Here is a 20,642-nt window from a genome sequence, read left to right on the forward strand (position 1 = left end):
GCAAGGAGGGCTCGGCTGGCGCCCCCCGCCCAGTGGGCACGCTCCCCCCCGCCCACCCCAGGCATCAGCAACCAATGCTACACCACTTTTTGTGCAGAACCTCTTCAGATGTCTGCAAGATTTCACTGTCTTTGTTCACTCATCAAAGTTTAGCCTCTGTTCATCAAAGCTGAGACACTGAGTTTGCCTACATGTCTTTAAAAACAACACGTGTCTTTCCAGAAGAGAGACCTTGATGCATCCAGACTTACTCTAGAGCACTAAGCTCGGGCCTGAAATATATATATATATTTTTTTAAATATTTTTATTCGAGAATTTTTTCCATATAGACATAACATACATAAACATACAAAGACAAAAACAAAACAAAAAAACATGTACCATTTCATATCCTAATTTCTTGTACCTTTCTTCCCCGACTTCCTCATGCCTCCCTTTTCTGTATTCCAAATTCTTATCGATTACTCAGCAAATCTTCCCTTATTTTAATTTAGATTTAAGCTAATCTTCCTTATTCTCCTTGTCTTAACCATTGCTAATAGTAACCATTTACTTTCCAGTCCAACATCATTCTAACTTTCATTAACTTTGTAATATTTCTTTAAATAGTCCTTAAATTTTTTCCATTCTTCTTGCGCTGCTTCTCTTCCCTGGTTTCGGATTCTGCTCGTCATTTCTGCCAAGCCCATGTAGTCTATCACCTTCATCTGCCATTCTTCCAGTGTGGGTAGCTCTTGCGTCTTCCAGTACTTCGCAATGAGTATTCTAGCTGCTGTTGTAGCATACATAAAGAAAGTTATATCCGTCTTTAACACCCCTTGGCCGACAATACCCAAGAGAAAGGCCTCTGGTTTCTTGGAGAAAGTATATTTAAATACCTTTTTAAGTTCATTATAGATCATTTCCCAGAATGCCTTAATCTTCGGGCAAGTCCACCAAAGATGAAAAAATGTACCTTCAGTTTCTTTACATTTCCAACATTTATTGTCAGGCAAATGGTAAATCTTTGCAAGCTTGACTGGGGTTATGTACCACCTATATATCATTTTCATAATATTTTCTCTTAAGGCATTACATGCCGTAAATTTCATCCCGGTGGTCCACAACTTTTCCCAATCAGCAAACAAAATATTATGACCAATGTCCTGAGCCCATTTAATCATGGCCGATTTAACCGTTTCATCTTGTGTATTCCATTTCAGCAGCAAATTGTACATTTTTGACAAGTTCTTAGTACTGGGTTCTAACAGTTCTGTCTCCAGCTCGGGCCTGAAATATAGAGTTTAGAGGTTAGAGTTCTTTATGTGGAGTTTTGAGGTTATTCAGAACCATGTGTTAAGTGATGGAAAAGCTGGGATAGGCTAGCCCAGCTTTGGCATTTGCACATATTTCTTTCTTAATACTTGTAAAATATTGGTCCACATCTGAAGTAGACTCTACAAAGTGCAAGCTTCTGTCACAATCAATCTGTCTTCAGGGTCCCAGGGTGGCTCAAGACTCCCCGACTGCCACCCCAGCAAGGCAGATTCCAAATACTACCCTTTATAACCTGCCCTTCATTGCGCTAGAATTGCCCAGCGGAATTAATACATTTTTGTTACTTTAAGAATTTTTCTGAACTGAACATTGCTGCTGCATTTTCCTATGTGCAAAAGCATATGCTTCCATCTACTGGACAAAATGTGAATGGCAGCCTTGTCAGTGATTATAATAACAAAAGTAATTCAGATTTATGTTTTTCCCAAATGCTCAAAGCATTTCACATCCTTAAACAAACAAACCATCCTGCAGCCAGTATTATTGATCCTGCACGGTATTTCACTCTGAAGTACCACTCATTAAGCTTGATGTCTACATGCTGTTCCAGAAGAGAGACCTTGATGCATCCATAGTTACTCTCTATCACTAAGCTTGGGGCTAAAATTTAGGGAGTTTAGGGGTTAGAGGTCCTTAGTTGAGTTTTGAGGTTATTCAGAACCATATGTTAAGCAATGGATCTCTCCACCATCAGAAGTCAGGCAGGTGGCGATAGCACCATCTGCCCTCTGGGGTCTCATGAATGTTGTTGTTTAGTCGTTTAGTCGTGTCCGACTCTTCGTGATCCCATGGACCAGAGCACGCCAGGCACTCCTGTCTTCCACTGCCTCCCACAGTTTGGTCAAACTCATGCTGGTAGCTTCGAGAACACTGTCCAACCATCTCGTCCTCTGTCGTCCCCTTCTCCTTGTGCCCTCCATCTTTCCCAACATCAGGGTCTTTTCCAGGGAGTCTTCTCTTCTCATGAGGTGGCCAAAGTACTGGAGCCTCAGCTTCACGGTCTGTCCTTCCAGTGAGCACTCGGGGCTGATTTCCTTCAGTATGGATAGGTTTGATCTTCTTGCAGTCCATGGGACTCTCAAGAGTCTTTTCCAGAACCATAATTCAAAAGCATCAATTCTTCGGCGATCAGCCTTCTTTATGGTCTTTATGGTTATTAAATTATATGAACCTGTGCAGTCTGCTTACCTTAATGATGTATTCCCTATTCAGTGTTTCGTGTCTTCTCACCTTGCTTGTTTTGCATGTTTTTTGTGTGAAAACCTTTAATTTAAAAAAGTTTTAGAAAAGAAAAAAGGAAGAAAGCTGATGGTAGCTCAGTTCATAGTGCATGAGACTTAACCTCAGGGTCATGGGTTGGGCAAAAAGATTCCTGCAATGCAAGGGTTTGGACTAAATGATCCTTAGAACACCACGATTATGTGATTGTGCTGCCTTGTATTTGTAATGCTCCCCTAAAGAACCTTACCCAACAACAGCAGTGTCATTTTCTCCCTTGTCAAGGCAATCCAGCATATGTGTTTGTGTTTTTATGCCTAGTGTTGGATTTTGGTTGTCTAGTTACAGCCTGATGCTTTTACCATTTTACTGTTTAAATCTCTGTTTCTAATTGTATTTGGTTTTTAATTAAGTGTCCTCTACCCTGCAAACCTTATGCTGCAGGAGAACTTACTAAATTTACCAATTAAATAAAATGAATCAGCATTCCAGTAATACCAATCTTGCAAAGTAGTCCAGTATTATCTCTGTATTGCAGAAGGAAGTTTCGGCTGAGAATATGGCTTGCCTAAAGTCATTGCTTCTGGCTGAGCAGGGTTTTGAACTGGGACCTTGCAGCTTAGACTCCTAATTGTGCTAGACAACATGGGTTCACATTTTTCTTCTTTATCCATTTGTTTACCTAAAAGATACATTTAAAAGCTAGGACATATCAGAACAAATAATCTCATGAGATTTCAAATGAAACTGCTGTCATTTGCAGGGTGCCAGTTGAATCCCATTTAAAATGGGAAAGAAATGTGTATACTACACAGCAGTAACCATTATAAAGTAGTCATACAAAACAATGGATAACATTTACTCTATTCATTATTGAATTATTTCCAAAAAATAAGCCTCCATTATACTCTTGAGTCTTGGGGCAGGTGGGGCAGACACCGTTGGGGTTCCTTTCTATTGCAATACGAAAGTGGCCTCCTTTCAATAACCTGCATTTTCTTAAAGTTTCGGGTTCATTTCTTTCAGAACACTATTTATTCATATTTTTATAGAAACAGATACTGTCAAAATTCATGTCCGTGTTACCCAAATTCATGCCATAATTTTGTGCTTCTTGTGTAAAATGCTATTAAGGTTGCTCCCAGATGTATCCAAGCTCATAACTAAACTTCATTCCAGCTCAATGGTCTACTCATTTTTACACAGCGACACTGTTCTTCTTTCTTGCAGTTCGAAAACACAGCGACTCCCAAGTGTTCTTCTACCTGTGGATCGTCTTCTATTTTGTCAGCTCCTGCTACACCCTCATCTGGGACTTGAAGATGGATTGGGGTCTCTTTGACAGGAATGCTGGCGAAAATACTTTCCTGCGGGAAGAGATTGTCTACCCACAAAAGGTGCGTATGCAGATTGCTTTTGTGAAGATCTTTATTTGAAAACTTGGGAGGATTTGAACTGTTGGCCCTTTCACACCCTGAGGGCATTTGCTTGTGATGCCATCCATTTGAGCAAATGAATCCCACCCATATTGAACTGGAGCTGTCACAAAAAACAGGTGCCTTTGAAGGAGAGAAATAGCTAAAATAAAGTAACTTGGGGAAGATTGAGGGCACAAGGAGAAGGGGACGACAGAGGACAAGATGGTTGGATAGTGTTCTCGAAGCTACCAGCATGAGTTTGACCAAACTGCAGGAGGCAGTGGAAGACAGAAGTGCCTGGCGTGCTCTGGTCCATGGGGTCACGAAGAGTCGGACACAACTAAACGACTAAACAACAACAACAACAATAACGTAACTTTCATTTTAACACATTCAGTTCATATGTTGTTGTTAGGTCAATAATTGGATATATCCACATAAGCAAGAACTGGAACAATGAGGGGGCGGGGATCTGTTCGAATTCTTCTCCCTCCCCTCTCCCCCACCACTTCAGCCCTTACGATATTATCTTGTTTGTACATACACATCACAACAGAGCCATATGGGAATTTCCTGTCCTGCTCTGCTCTTGCTTCTCCTCCCCCCCCCCACTTACCTGCGGTTGACATGAAGCAAGAACCAGTGGCAGGTTGTGACCCCAAGACAAACAGGTTGGGTCTTGGTCGGTCTGATAGGAGAGCAGAGGCCGCCTGGTAAATGATTGCTTTTAGATACAGCAACAAGGGGGCATGTCGTACGGAGAAACCCTCATAGGCAAGAGGCAATTTTTTTCAAGTTGTCACAGCACCAGCATCCTCCTTCAGGGAACGTGTGCTATATTCCTCACTCGTTGCCCAACACCAGGCATGGGCAGTATAGACAGAAACCATGGTCATGGCCATCCGCTGTTAATAGTTACAATGGTTTGCTTACAGATGCAGTCAAATGCAGTCCACCAGGTTTCCAACCAGTCCACCCACATGCCCCAGCCATGCCCCTGACTGGTCCTGTTTTGCACCCTCCTTGATCATTTTTGCCTGGCTGAACAGTGTTCGAGAACTCTGGTCATGTATCTTGCTTGCCTGAATGAAGGAGAGCGAAGAGTGTGTTGAATCCATTGACATCCTATGCCTTTTAAAAATGTGACTCTTTTGGGGTGTGTGTTATTGGGTTGTTATATTTATTTTGATTATATATATTGTGGTTTTTGCGTTGATCTTTTCTGTGAACCACCCCGAGACCTCCGTGTATAGGGCAGTGTATAAATTCAATAAATAATAATAATAATGAATGTGTGTACAGACTAGCCTACTCTACAAAGGTAACATTTACATGTTTTGCTCCTCCCGCCGCTGGCATGTGGTTCCTCAGAATGCAGTCCCCAGGCTGAAAAACCTTTAAAGTGCTCTCTGGCAACAGGGTATTTGGAAAAACCAAGAAGCAGATCTTAAGGAATGAAGCTGTTGTTGCTGTTGTTGTTAATGTTGGTCCTTCGACAAATCAGCTGTTTATCTCGCTTTTTTGTGATGATACTTTTATGTTATATGGGAATATAGAATGCAGACAAAAGTCTGCACAGAAACCACACTGGGCATACAGAATAAGCAAATCCAAGGGCTAGATACTTCTTTTGCTCTACACTTTTATTTGAAGGTGGATCTGGTCGATAACCTTGCTCTGCATCACAACGGTCTTTTCCATCTGTTTCGTCAGGCCTATTACTACTGTGCCATTGTCGAGGATGTGATTCTGCGCTTTGCATGGACTATCCAGATCTCTCTTACTTCCATGCCAATCCACCCTTATGCCGGGGATATCATCGCTACTGTGTTTGCACCACTTGAGGTTTTCCGGTAAGATACATTACCTAAACTACTACCCCAGTTTTTGCAGACCAGGGTGGATTTGATTTAAATCAAATTGATTTAAATCACGATTTAAATCACTAGTCACTAAGACTTGATTTATAGCATTTTTTAACAGAAAGACTCATTCTTGCTGGTATAAATTTTCAGAGTAGTTTTTACAGTTATATCAAAAATTACTGATTTGGTTATACTGTTAGAAATACATAGACAGATAATTATGAAATTATTGTGAGGTTTAGTAAGTTAACTGTTTATATTTGGACAACTTTTCTGCTGTACTTTATTGGAAGGAGAAAAATAATCATTTCCTTAATAACAATTTAAACAATTTGTTTAATTAAAACAATAACATTATAGCATATATATCCATGTTTGTTAACTGGTGTGATTAAACATTTTTTTTTAAAAAAAGTCTTAGATTGAGTTTTAGCACACATGAAAAATTTAAAACAAATCCTTATTTTCTGATGAATAGCCTTTGGACTATAATGTAACTTAAATAGAAAACTATATCTAGAAAGATTTTTCCTCCAAAAGCATTTTATTTTAAAAATCCAATTTAAATTTTAAAAATCTGATTGTTATTATTATTTTAAAAATCATTGCTTTTTATCCACCTTGTTGCAGACCTTGTTTGCAATTAATAATGAGTGATACATTACCTCATAGAGTCAAAAACATCAAACCTCCCAGCTGAACACTCCAGGATCTGTGAACTTATAATTGTGTGTTCCTGTAGCCCAGCCTTTCCCCCGCTTGGTGACCTGCACATCATTTGGGGTGGGGAACCTCTGGCCATTTCCCCCAAATCACACCCACCTGTCCCCCACACCTGTTGTCATCATTGTAATTGAATTCGTATTATTATTATTATTATTATTATTATTATTATTACTTACTTATTAAATGTATTAGTTGCCACAGCAGCTCAAAGCGACTTAGAATATTCAAGCACATGTGCACATATATACATACCTACATTAAAACCACCACTGTGGGGAAAAACAATTCTGTTTTTTAGAAGTAGACTAAAACACCCCTACCATGCAAAAAGGCCATAGATAGTTAAAGCCAAAGCCCTAACGGGAAAAGGTATGTTTTTCTCTGGAGCCTAGAGGTATGTAACAATGGCGCCAGGCAAACCTCCCTTATAAGGATCTGGCCTTGGAGTCAAAAAGGTTTCCCAGCCCTGGTCTATAGCCATTGGCCATGCTGGCTCAGGCTGAGAGTAGGCGGAGGGCAAAACATTGAAAGACTAGTCTTACGGTTTTATGGAAATAAACAAAAAAAAAAAGTAAACAAATACAGGTAGTGGAAATCAAAGTCAAGTCAGCAGTCAAGATAATGAGACTTCCAGATCTTTGGTGACTCCGTATTGCCTCTTTTGTATCTGGCTATGTCAACACAGCTGTCCTCCAGTCTGTGTTCCCTTTCTTTCGTGTCCATCTTTGCAGAAAGCTAGTAAAGAAAGTTGCAGAAATTACGGTAGTTAAGATTATCTAGGGAAGTAATAATTTATTAGTTCGGACCCTCCTCACCCCTATTCAGTAATACTTGCCATTATAGCATTTTCAGTTTTCTTAAAAGGAACTCGCACCACTGTACCATTGTTGCGGTCGTTCTCGTCTTTGCAGTGGTCCCATGAGACAAGCTGGTTGTGAGGAATAATTATTATTATTTTTTATTTATTTATTTATTTATTTATTTATTTATTTATACCCCACCCATCTGGCTGGGCTCCCCAGCCACTCTGGGCGGCTTCCAAAAAAATATTAAAATACTGTAATACATCAAACATTAAAAGCTTCCCTAAACAGGGCTGCCTTCAGATGTCTTCTAAAAGTCTGGTAGTTGTTGTTCTCTTTGACATCTGGTGGGAGGGCGTTCCACAGGGAGGGCGGCACTACCAAGAAGGCCCTATGCCTGGTTCCCTGTAACTTGGCTTCTCGCAGTGAGGGAACCGCCAGAAGGCCCTCAGAGCTGGACCTCAGTGTCCAGGCAGAACAATGGGGGTGGAGACGCTCCTTCAGGTATACTGGACTGAGGCCGTTTAGGGCTTTAAAGGTCAGCACCAACACTTTGAATTGTGCTCAGAAACGTACTGGGAGCCAATGTAGGTCTTTCAAGACTGGTGTCTTGAAGTGTACAAGACTTGCTACATAGACTCATACAGTTGGAAGGGACCTCAAGGGCCATCTTGTCCGACACCTTTCAATACAGGAATCTCAACTAAAGCATCCAAGACAGATGGCCATCCTATCTCTGTTTAAAAACCTCCAAGGAAGGAGAGTCCACAACCCCTCGAAGGTGTCTGCTCCACTGTCGAACAGCTCTTGCAGTCAGAAAGTTCTTCCTGATATTTAGTCAGAATCTCCTTTCTTGTAACTTGAAACCCTGAAATTCTTGCTTTTTTTTCAAGCGTCTGACATCCTTAAGTTACTTAGTTCTTAGGGGGGGAAGAGACTGTCCATTAATGACATTTATCAGTCACTTGTAAATTTAGTGCAGAAGGTTCTGCAGGATTGGTGGTTTTCCTCTGTTACCACCCACTTGGTAAGAGAGGCAAGTTTTGTTTCACAAATGGCTTTTAGATTTTAGCAACTGTTAGGAACTTTTTGCATCTACAATGCATTTACCGTATTTTTCCGTGTATAAGACGAGCTTTTTGGACCCAAAAATGAGGTCCAAAATTTAGGCTTGTCTTATACATGAGTAGTGCTGAAGGGGGAGGTGTGAATGGTTTTTTGGCGCAAGCCCGAGATTGTAAGCAGCGATTGGCTGCTTGATTGTTGGGAGGGGGGTGCCGAAAATCGCTCACCCGCCGGAACAAAGTGCGAGCCCAAGATTGTAAGTGGCAATTGTAAGCGACGCGAGCGGTTGTGTTCTGCGTTCTGGTGGGTGAGCGATTCTCATCATTCCCTGAAAATAATCCTCCCCAAAAACTCAATCCCCCCATTTTCTAAATTTTGAGGCCCCCAAAATAGATGGGAAAATATGGTATGTTGCTTACTACGCTTCTGCATCTTTCAGGCGATTTGTGTGGAATTTCTTCCGACTGGAGAATGAGCACCTGAACAACTGTGGTGAATTCCGAGCTGTCCGGGACATCTCGGTGGCACCACTCAATGCAGATGATCAGACCCTGCTTGAACAGATGATGGACCAGGAGGATGGTGTCCGGAATCGGCAGAAAAACCGGGCCTGGAAGCGCAGCCAGAGTGTGTCCTTGCATAGACCGCGTCTTGCTTCTCAGTACGTATTTGTTTCTTTTTTGAATGAGAGTGAGGGCTTGTCCACACTTCCTCTTGTCCCACTGCTTTTTCCCGGGGGAAACGGCTCTTTAGCGCTCAGTCAGAGCAAATGACAGCATCTTAAAAAGCAGAGACATCACCTTCCCAACAAAGGTCCGTATAGTTAAAGCCATGGTTTTCCCAGTAGTGATGTATGGAAGCGAGAGCTGGACCATAAAGAAGGCTGATCGCCAAAGAATTGATGCTTTTGAATTCTGGTGCTGGAGGAGACTCTTGAGAGGCCCATGGACTGCAAGAAGATCAAACCTATCCATTCTGAAGGAAATCAGCCCCGAGTGCTCACTGGAAGGACAGATCGTGAAGCTGAGGCTCCAATACTTTGGCCACCTCATGAGAAGAAAAGACTCCCTGGAAAAGACCCTGATGTTGGGAAAGATGGAGGGCCCAAGGAGAAGGGGACGATAGAGGACGAGATGGTTGGACAGTGTTCTCGAAGCTACCAGCATGAGTTTGACCAAACTGCGGGAGGCAGTGGAAGACAGGAGTGCCTGGCGTGCTCTGGTCCATGGGGTCACGAAGAGTCGGACACGACTAAACAACTAAACAACAACAACAGAGCAAATGGCAACCAGGTTTTCTGCGTTGTTCAAGTTTAAAGCTAAAGAGCTGCTTTTCCCTGGGAAAGGAGCAGGAGAAGGAGAAAGCCGCTCCGACCCATGCTTTTCAGGCATGGGACAAGCAAAGCTGTCAATGTGCCCGAAGCAAACTTATTATACTGCATCTGCAAGGCATGGCTGACATATCCTTCTCTACTGCCAATGTGAATGGACTCGATAAGTGTACTTGCACAATACTTCTGCTCAGCACAGTCTTTAGGAAGAGACTGCAAAATCTGCTTGTGGCAGGCCGATTTAAGGAGGACAGCCTGAACAAATTATGCAGGTGTTGTTTGATTATGAGTCACTGCCAATAGACGTGATCACAATTTTTATTCCAGAGCTAGGTGAGTAATCAAAATTTAGAAAAGGGGGAGATTGTGAGCAACACATAAGGGAAAAGCAGGATTTTTTGAAGAGCAAAGTCCTTCTGAAAACTACCTATCAGGTCACTTTGGATCTTCAAGTTTTAGTACCTACCGCATTTTATGTTTTTAACATCAGCACTTTGGCAGTAACTGGAAACACCACCTGTTGTTTTGTTTTTAATGAAAGAATTAGTTGTCTGTAGTGAGGGTGCTTTAGAAGCCTGTTGCTCTAATTTTCTCCAACCCCCCCCCCTTTGTGATTAAGGCAATATCCCTGGCTTTTTGGAAGTTCTAAGAAATTTAAATTTGGAGATCAGTGAAGCTCAATAACAGGCTGAGCAGCAAAGATGCCGCAAATAGGGCAGGGTAGATTCAGTGTATGAATGCCAAGCTGTATGCAACTTTTACCCACATTATGGGCAGAGGCCTGATTGCAGTTTGACTTTATAGGTTCAGAGAGACCTCAAAATGTGTAGAGTCTACGTGTAGCTGAGGAGTAAAAGTATTCTCCCCCACCTAACCTGCTCAGACACCCTTGTCCTAGTCTACACACCCAGCCTCCATGAACTTTAGCTCCTGATCTTGAGAAGTAAGGATGACACACAGACTTCTATAAATTGGACAGTGTGCATAAAATCCCTATTTTGTGTTTTACTTCTTTACTATAAGCCAACCAGAGAACCTTTATGTTGTGGGATCAAACACAGATGCTGTCAATAAAAAATGAATTACCGTATTTTTTGCTCTATAAGACTCACTTTTTCCCTCCTAAAAAGTAAGGGGAAATTTGTGTGCGTCTTATGGAGCGAATGCAGGCTGCGCAGCTATCCCAGAAGCCAGAACAGCAAGAGGGATTGCTGCTTTCACTGCGCAGCGATCCCTCTTGCTGTTCTGGCTTCTGAGATTCAGAATATATTTTTTTCTTGTTTTCCTCCTCCAAAAACTAGGTGCGTCTTGTGGTCTGGTGCGTCTTATAGAGCGAAAAATACGGTAATTATTATCCTCATGCAAGACAACAAAGTCTCTATCTTGTGTTATATATTTTTTCTTCAGCTGTATTTAATTTTGTGTTTTCCCAGGTCCAAGTCTCGTGACACCAAGGTGTTAATAGAAGACACAGATGACGAAGCAAACACATGAAATGTCCACAGAACCAAGTTCCACATCCCTTGTGTTCTCTCGCTTTACTACCTTCTCCCTGCCCCCCCCCCCGCCCCGCACAACACCACCAACAACAACAACCCAACTTCTGGTATATTTCCAGCAGAAAACAGGAGAAAAATCTGAACACACTTTCTGAGCTCTTCCGGACCGGATCCTATGGACTCCAACAAGCTCACTGTGTTTCCTTTTCTTTTCTTCTGGTTTTAATTTGATTTCTTGTTTTTAAAATAAAAAGGTTACTTCGTTTTGCCAATCAGAGGGACACTTATGGAAGGAACTGTCTTAAAGATTGTTTTCAATCGCTTCAAGGACATACAATTTCGATGAGGAAGCATCGTCGGGACTCCCCGAGGGGACTCTACCGAGAACTCACTCAGTCTCTGCTCGGTCCAGTTTTGACGGGTTAAAGCTGGACCTGCATTTTTAACTCTGGCTCATGCTCTGGTTTTTGGTGTTCTCCTTCATATCCCAGCACCAAGGCACTGGTTGCACTTGCCGGGAAAGTGCACTTAGGGCAGTACCTTCATTCATGAAGCTACTTTTTAATTTGATGTGACTTTCTTATAATTTTTTGGAAATACGATGTATTTGTTGCACATAGTTTTCACATTATTTATGATAGTTAACAACTCTAAGAGAATGGTTTCGAGTCCTGTGCAATGAAGGTGGTAGCTCTCTAAAAACAAGGCAAGTGGTGGGGGGGAGGGGATGTAGATCCTGAATCTCTCTTGCTGTGAGGTTACGCCCTTTAAAATACCTCTTTGATGAGAGAATTTGCACCGCTTTGACCTGACTTTTTCTTTCTCTTTTTCCATTTGATTTGTTTTAAACCAAAGTTTCTCTTGTGGGTTTTACTTGCTGCTGCTGCTGCCGCTGCCGCCGGTCCCTCAGAAACCTGGGCATGATTTTAGCCGGATCATCCTTGTCTCTCTTTGGGTTTTTGTTTTTTTAAATGTAGCTGTGCAGAAGTAGTACAAATGATCTTCAGCTTTCTGACGGAGGTTAATCCCGTGCAGTTCCTCAGATACCTGTGCAAAAAAAGCCTTAGTTTGTAGATTAGGAAAAGTTTTTTGCTTTAATGAGCTGAGTCTTTAGGACATTACCCTTTTAAACAGGGGATACATGCATTATTCCATTTACTTCAGCTACATAATAGGAGTGAAACTTGGGATTAAGTGAAGAAGTGGTCTGCCTTGTTGGGGATACAGAATGATGCCTTCATCAATCCAAATGGGGGTTAGGCAGACACTCAAGACCTTGTCACTTAGGTGAGTTGGAGACTGTGGTCTCGGAAATTGGTATTGCAATAGAAAGGGCTTTTTAATGCTTTAAAAATAATAATAATTAAAAAAAACTTTTGCCATACTTTGGCAAATACTCTTCTGACAATCACTGGCCAAGAACATCCTCAGGTTAGCTTTCTTTTCTTTTCTTCTTTTTAACCTATCTACCCCAAATCCTGCCAAGCTTAGTGTTAGACCTGACTTCTGCAAGTATTATATTATGTGGCACTGCTAATGGGAGTAAGGGTAGATGGCCATACAGTTTAGAAAATTCTTTAGGAAAAAGTTTCCAGCTTGATTTTGTTTTAATCCACGTTGGCCTCCAGAGCCCATAGGATAGAGCAGCATGAATGTCTTAAGATGACCATATCCACCCCTCGTAGTCGCAAGCCTTGTTGTGTATGCCACGCATTTGTGCTTAATGTTAGCAAACGAAATCTTATTTGTGCTCTGTTACACAGTGTGTGCGTATGTGAGGTCAACACCATATAGTGGGGAAGCTACTAAATTTCCCTGAACTCTGTCTCTATTCCAAGACTTCACAGCAAGGACTGTGTTGTCTGTCTCTCTCTTTTTTAGCCATTTCAGGTTGTAACTTCTTGCTAGTTCCTTTTCTCCTGCGGAGTCGTCTAGGGTCTGCAGATCAGAGGCACACTTTTAAGCAAAGAGGGTTCCTCCTCCTTAAACCTTCCCCCCCTTTTCTTAGTTGATAATTGTGTCCTTGCTTACCTATTTATTGCCCACTTATCTTCTCAAGCCATTAACAAAATTTATTTTGTAGGGCAACTGTGGCTTAAATAAAAAAAAAAAAGTATTCATAACGTGCCTGTAGCCCAGAGGAACTAGAGACTGGAATCTGCTACTCTTCAACAGAGCAAAATAAGTCAGCAAAACAGTGGCTGCAAATTAGGGCCTCTTAGCAGGCAGAAGAGTGAGTCCTAGAATCACAGTCACTTGTATTGTGCTTTAGCCTATTAAGGTAATTGCTGGGAGAACTGCAAAAAAAAAACCCCCACAAATTTTAACATGATGGATGGCCAGGAAGAGAGGTATGTGGATGTTGCTGGAAAACATGGGAGTTGTGCAGTGTGAGTTCTTCTGCCCATTTGGTATTCGAAAACCAAGCTACTCCAAGAGGAAATAATTCTGAGAACAGTTTTTGACAATAGGACCCTGCATGTCCTCCTGGGGTTCAGAAGCTCCAGCCTAGCCGTGCTGCCTTTCTCAGACAAGATGCATTTGCAATTAAGGAGAACCTTTGAGATATTTCAAGGGTTTTTGCTTTGTTCTTTTTTTTCTATTCCAGGGGTTGGCTTTGTTATGTTTGTATTTTACTTACGAAAATAGTTGATTTATTTTTTTTAATGCAGCAATCTGGTTGTTAACTGATAATTACCGCTGACTGTCTGAGAATAATGGTGACTAATTATAAAATTTAGGAAGATTAACGGCGCGAAAGGATCAACATACCCTTGGGATGCTGGTCTGAGCAAATCATGTGTCACCTGCCAAAGCAATGCAACGCTTCTTAAGCTAGTGTAGAAGGAACTTGGCAGAGAGGTTTGAAAGAACAAGGGTAGAGTAGGAGGAGCAGTCAGTCGCTGGAGAAATCTCAGCAGCCCATGAACTCAGGTAGGATGAAAGGAAAGGCTTTATCTGGAGACAGCTGATAGTTATAAAGAGAACTGAAAACAGTGTCCGGCAAACGTCATTGGCCTTAGGAGCACATGCAAAGATTTCTGCGCTTGGTCATAGCATCATCTCTGGCCAAATGGGCCTTGTAGGTTTCTGCAGCATTAAAAACTTGAAAAGCCTTGCTCACTAGATAATAGGAATGGAACATGCCACGGGCAAGAGTGCCCCTTTTATGCTGTTATCAGTACTCTGAAAAAAAGCTATTCTTAGCAGCGGGATGCATCCAGCTTATCCGGAAACAAATGCACAGCTGGTCCAGACCTTGTGTCTATAGGAACCCTTCTCAATTCTTGTGGGCATTGCATTGTTGCATTTGATTCTGATACAGAGGGATAGTCTTCACTCTCCCAACATTAATGACGTTCTCAGAAGAAGGCAAAATTCAAGACTACTGTTTGGAGTGGCAGGTTTTGCCAGGAAGCCCTTACAGTCTTTCTTCCAGCGGTGCTTTAGCTGCTGTAATGCCTTGGGCATTCCATTCCAGTATGGATTTTTAAAAGAATGGGAGTTTCAGTACTAACTCGGATTTCTATATGTAACATACGAACTAGGAGATTGCAGGTCTTGCCAGTACTGGAATTCCTTTACAGATTGCATATCAAGCATGCTAGGCTAGCTGTGGACAAGATCCTTGACTTCCTGCTTCAGGTGTTTTGAAATGAGTCACTCATGCTTCTGGAATCATTTTTTTAAAAGAGCCTCTTCTCTGAATTTCTTATTTCGTTCTTACAGCGGTCAGTGCAGAGTGGGATCCACAGCTGTGCCAGAAAGGTGGTATTCCCTGAACCCCTCATTTAAAAAAAACACAAAACCAGCTGGTTTAAACTTAAAGATGGAGTATTGGGACTGCCAGGACACTGCTTCCTGCTTCCTGAGTTGAAAAGGCTGTCTTTTGATGGAGACATGCAGTGGTCCGTCCCCCCAACCCATGGACATTAGGAGAATGTTGCTTCTGGTGTGTTAACCCATTCCACTTCCCCCTCTAATCAGCAGTCTGTAAAGGTTTTATTAATTGGTAAAACATGTTAAGCCTGAGGTGACACAGGGACAAAAGACTTGTCTGTGGAACAATGCCTCTCTGAAATGACTTTCGACTGTCTTAGAAGCTTGTTCATCTCTAGCTTTTGTTTCAGCAGCCTCTAAGCTTAGGGTGGTCTTCCTCTCTGCAACTTTCTTAGGTGGAGCTATGTTAGAAAAATCGAGATACGTGGCTTAAATGAAAGCAGGTTAGTGATATTTGCCTTCTGCCTACCATGGGCATTTTAGAAGCATCTTGTGTGAGAATGTGCAGAAACACTTTGCTACTTTGGCTTTCCTTTTTAGAAAGGGGTTTCCCGCTTTCTTGTGTTTGAGCGAATGGAGGAAAGGTTTGTCTCAAATCATAGGACCCCCAGCTGTCTTCTTTCCCTCCTTCTCCATGGTGGTTCCCAGGTCATGGAGAGCAGTAGGAATTTTCCTGCACCTCTAGAACCAGGATTCAAATTTTTTTTGCATACAATAAAGGTAGGTTTTGATAATCTTTCAGACCATGCTTGCTATCCCTGTTGATCAGTTTTCTTGACTGCCACAAGCAAGCAAGCTCTGCAGAAAAATGAGCAGCATATCTCCATTTGGTGCTGCATTTTCCACTTGTATTCACTGATAACAAGCCCAAACAGGGGACAGTCTTCTTTCTTGTTTAGAAGCTCTGTTGCTTTCAAATTGTGTTTCTTGGAACGCTAGTGCTCCTTAATTAGAAAGTCAATAGTTGCAGGAATGGTTCCTCGAAATAGAATTTGTCTGCTATTATTTCTCTTTAGTGTACTGCTGCTGAGAGCGGTTACATGGGGCAACAGTAGGTCCAGCGTTCCTTGCCAACATCCATTGTAAACTGTCCCCTAAAGCATATGCCCCAGAACCAAATGCACAGTACAGGAAACCCACAGCGACGAGGTTCAACAAAGGGTAGGTTTGAAAACACTGATCTAGATCTTCCCAAAGATACAAATGATTCGGTTTTAACATGTGTGTTTTCCTTTGCATGGAAACATTACCAAGGAGGGCCACAGATTTTCATTGCCATAAGTAAACTGGGGCAAATAAGATGTGTTCCAGGGGGGCAACATTGCTACTGTGATAATCCCCTACTCCCATAAGAATGTTGAGGAAAGCCAAAGTTTTCTGAGATTCATCCGAGGCATAAATTAAAATGCCTAATCGTGATTGGTTGCTGGCAGGAGGTGGGGTAGCAGTGTCTGTTGCAGCTACACAAGGCAACTGAACCCCTTTACTGTGACGACAGACCTCATACTTTATGAGCACCAAACTTGGCAGGGTGGGGAACAGATATTTCCAGATATTTCCAAGACCCTCCAGATATTTCTGGACTACAGAGAGTTGGAGTTCAACAACACCTAGAAGGCTATGAGGCCCCTATCTCTGCTTGACCAGAACTGATATATCCTTTTCACCTGCAAGCAGCTGATCAGCCATGTGGAGAAAGAAATTGCTCGGCCTTAAATACTGGAGCTTTGGGCTCAGCTGGCTAATGAGAGGGGGAAAGGAGAGGAAGACCTCACTGATCTGGAAGGGAAGGGTCATTTCCATAATGCTAATATCTGTGTCCAGTGTCTTTTTGCCGCTCTTCTATTAAAACTCTCCCCATAAATGTGACGAGCCCAAAGAGATGTCACACATTCTGGGGCAAGACTGGTGAACCTACTACTCCAGTAGCGCTATGAAAAAGCAACCAGGCTGCTTACAGTTTCTGATTGCAGGGTGTGTAATTTGGCAAACCCAAGCCTTCGATTGAGAAAAGTTTTTTTTCTTTTTTGCGCTGCCGGAGTAGTTGTGGGTAAAGGGAGCTGCAGGGTTGATAATTAGACTGAAAATGTAATCCTCTCGTGCCCATACAGGCTAGTGGATGAGCCTGCTTACCAATCTGTATGATAAATCCCCTCCAACCTATTTAGCTTTATACTGTGTAGATTCTTCTTACGGTGCTTGGAGGTGGCAACGAGCTTTTCGTTCACACCTTTGCCCTGCTCTTCCTCATTCCCATTCCTCTACACCCTTCCAGTGTGTTGGTCTACATGATGATTATATAAAGTTTGAAGCCCTGAGCTATAGGTGTCAAAAGTAACTATGGAATGTGATTTAGTCCTCTTGTGGGTGCTTTTCTCTTCACTTTCTTCCTTTCTCTATCCCCTTCTCCACTCCTGTTTTGGCTCAGTGGAAAAGGTGAGGACAAAGACTTGCCGCTTGCTTGGACTCATGATGATGTTATCCGTGATTGCGCTATTAGCTGTTTCCTTCTCCCTCCCCTCCCTCCCCCCCAAAATGGATATAAGACTTTTCTGAAGTGTGGAATTAACTTTCTTGATAAGTAGGTTTAAAAAAAATGCACAATGTGGTACTGTTTCATAGTTCCTAGATGGTTGTATAAAAAAAAAAAGTTAATGTGGTTTGTGTTTTTAAAAGGAAAAAAGTGATTGGTTTATTAATCTGTCTTTTTCATTATTACAAGCTTTGTTTTCCAGTAACTTCGTGCCTGCTTCGTTGTTTTGCATTTTGTGCACAGTAACTGACCCTCCTTGACCACTTGGTTCTTGAACATATAGATGATAATAACACTGGCCGCAACCTACCTGGGAATAGACTGTTCTAGACCTGGGACAAGAAAAGGAACACCTTAAAATACAGCTTTGTGGATTCAGATAACCCTACATTGGATAAATTCCTGTTGTTTTATGTATATAGTTTTTATGCTGCTTTAATAGAAAACCTAAGCATTCTATATAAAAACATTTAAGAATACACCATTCAATAAAAAATCCTAAATACTAGCTAAAAACAGAACTTGATATCACCTAGGAAGCTGCCTCATTCTGAGTCAAGACAGTTTAGCTAGTGACTCTCCCACGTTTCAGTCAGGGGACTCCCCAACCCTTCATGAAGATGGAGATTGAACGTGGGGTCTTCTCCATACAAAGCAGATGCTCTTCCACTGCCCTCCCGAAAAGTAACGCATGTCACATCTTAATTAAGTCCCTATGGGGAATTTCTAAGTGCTAGCAAGGTTACTGCTTCCCCACTTCTTGATGGCACCCATCTGTCTCGAGAAAAAATGAAGTGCATCTGTGGGGGTGAAGTCCATTAGCAGCACCAAAGGGACCTCCTTGGACAGTGTGTGTGGCAGTTCTGGGCTGCCTAGACAACAAGACCCACCCCCTGTGATGGCCTGGGATTCAGACTCAGATGCTGAACCTGAGGGATCCCAGCCTGCACAGGATTCCCCGCCTCCAGAACCAGCTGAGCCAGGGCTGGGGCATGAGCCTGAAGGGTCCTCACCTGTGCTGGATCCTCAGATGCAGGCACCAGCTGAGTCTGCTCTGGCTCCTGAGGTGATGGAGGACCCATTGCCTGCAGGTGCTCCACTCTCAGCCCTGTCAGAGGAAGCTGAGGTTGCCTCTGGGTCCGGTAATCCTCCAGCCTCTCCCGAGCTGCAGAGGCTCAGGGCAGAGAGGTGGAGGGAACTAAGTTCCCACAGGAGGAGTGCTCGCCTCCAGGCCAGGAGAGGCAAGTCACCTGTGGCCGCCCTATGCCTCGGGGCAGATAAAAGCCAGCCAGCCCCAGTCCCAAGTTGCGGGAGCAACATTGTTGGTTGCTAGTTCCCGCCTGTACCCTGTCCTGCTTTCCTGCCTGAGCTTCTGACCCGCCCTGGCTCCCTGCTTGCAAGCCTGTTCCTGACTTCACCCGGCTCCCTGCCCTGCACCCAGCTTCAGCTACTACAGACTGCCTCCTCGTTGCACCTTTGACCATAGACCGGACTTGGACCTCGCCACTCGGGTAACCCACGGGACCAGCACACACACACACACCCCAGCCTCACTGATATGGTCCAGAGCAGAGCAGAGCAATACGTTTGGCACCAGCTGGGCTGCAGGAAGGATCTGTACAGGGCAGGGATAAGAAGCATGATCCAAAGTGGTGATTGCACATAGTGCGTTTCGATGCAAAAGGCTCCCTCCTCCTTCAGATTGTAAAGGTTGCCACGCAAGTTGCTTGTCATTTGAACTTCAGTGAGCAGGGCTGGCCCAAGAATTCTTGGTACAGTGGTACCTCGGGTTACATACGCTTCAGGTTACAGACTCCGCTAACCCAGAAATATCACCTCGGGTTAAGAACTTTGCTTCAGGATGAGAACAGAAATCGTGCTCCGGCGGCGCGGCAGCAGCAGGAGGCCCCATTAGCTAAAGTGGTGCTTCAGGTGAAGAACAGTTTCAGGTTAAGTACGGACCTCCGGAATGAATTAAGTACTTAACCTGAGGTACCACTGTACTTGGAAGTAGAAAAATTGAGTGGCAACCGATTAATATGAGTGCAGTTCTCTGGAAAGTGCTGCTTTGCAAGCCCCGTTGAAGTGAATGGGAACTGCTCTGTGCCCCGTGGACTGAATCCGTCTCTCATTCTATCTTTCTTAATGATGCTGAAAGTGAATCTCCCGAGGTTGCATGCACACTTTGAATTTAAAGCACTCCTGCACCATTGTAGCAGTTGTGCCCCCCTCCCAAGGATCCTGGGAAGTGTGGTTTAAGGGGGCTGAGAGTTGTTAAACTACTCACAGAGCTACACTTCCCAGCACCCTTAAACTACATTTCCAAGATTCTTTGGTGGGGGGCGGGGAGCCCTGACTTTACAAGGTAATACAAGAGTGCTTTAAATGAGTGTTTAAAGGTAAAGGGACCCCTGACCATTAGGTCCAGTCGTGACCGACTCTGGGGTTGCGGCGCTCATTTCGCTTTATTGGCCGAGGGAGCTGGTGTACAGCTTCCGCGTCATGTGGCCAGCATGACTAAGCCGCTTCTGGCAAACCAGAGCAGCGCACAGAAACGCTGTTTACCTTCCTGCTGGAGTGGTACCTATTTATCTACTTGCACTTTGACGTGCTTTCGAACTGCTAGATTGGCAGGAGCTGGGACCAAGCAACGGGAGCTCACCCTGTCGCAGGGATTCGAACCGCCGACCTTCTGATCAGCAAGTCCTAGGCTCTGTGGTTTAACCCACAGCGCCACCCGTGTCCCAAAATGAGTGTTGCACATGCGCTATTAATGTCACTGTAGTTCTTCTGCACCAAGGGCAGGCATAGGCAAACTCTGGCCCTCCAGATGTTTGGGACTACAATTCCCATCGTCCCTAGCTAACAGGACCAGTGGTTAGGGATGATGGGAATTGTAGTCCCAAACACCTGGAGGGCTGGAGTTTGCCTGTACCTGACCAAGGGGAAGGGCTGGTGCAGGATTGGCAGCTGAAACCACCAGTTCTGTTTGATCAAACATAATGGAGCAAAAGCAAAGGGGTTCATTGGCTATCTCAAGGAGTGTGAATTGCCAAGCATTGATGCATTTAACTGAAGAGGTCATTA

The 20,642-nt window shown here is 43.3% G+C and overlaps 1 protein-coding gene and 1 long non-coding RNA gene across 2 annotated transcripts in view; one reads left to right on the plus strand and one right to left on the minus strand.

Annotated features, from left to right (window-relative positions):
- The window catches only part of XPR1 (xenotropic and polytropic retrovirus receptor 1), a 107,439-nt gene extending 89,679 nt beyond the window's left edge, over positions 1-17,760 (plus strand). The window contains exons 12-15 of the mRNA XM_083621604.1: positions 3,767-3,933; positions 5,668-5,807; positions 8,853-9,074; positions 11,177-17,760. Coding sequence (XP_083477730.1) covers positions 3,767-3,933; positions 5,668-5,807; positions 8,853-9,074; positions 11,177-11,237 — 590 coding nt within the window. The 3' untranslated portion in view covers positions 11,238-17,760. The remainder of the gene's footprint in view (positions 1-3,766; positions 3,934-5,667; positions 5,808-8,852; positions 9,075-11,176) is intronic.
- Positions 15,206-19,877, minus strand: LOC310765991. Its single transcript, XR_014549907.1, has 2 exons — positions 19,110-19,877; positions 15,206-18,458 (listed from the first exon to the last, which is right to left on the minus strand). It is a non-coding gene; the product is annotated as an uncharacterized lncRNA (long non-coding RNA).
- Between the last annotated feature and the right edge of the window lie 765 nt (positions 19,878-20,642).

Source organism: Podarcis filfolensis, assembly GCF_964270895.1.
Source record: "Podarcis filfolensis genome assembly, chromosome: 6".
NCBI classification, from domain to species: domain Eukaryota; kingdom Metazoa; phylum Chordata; class Lepidosauria; order Squamata; family Lacertidae; genus Podarcis; species Podarcis filfolensis.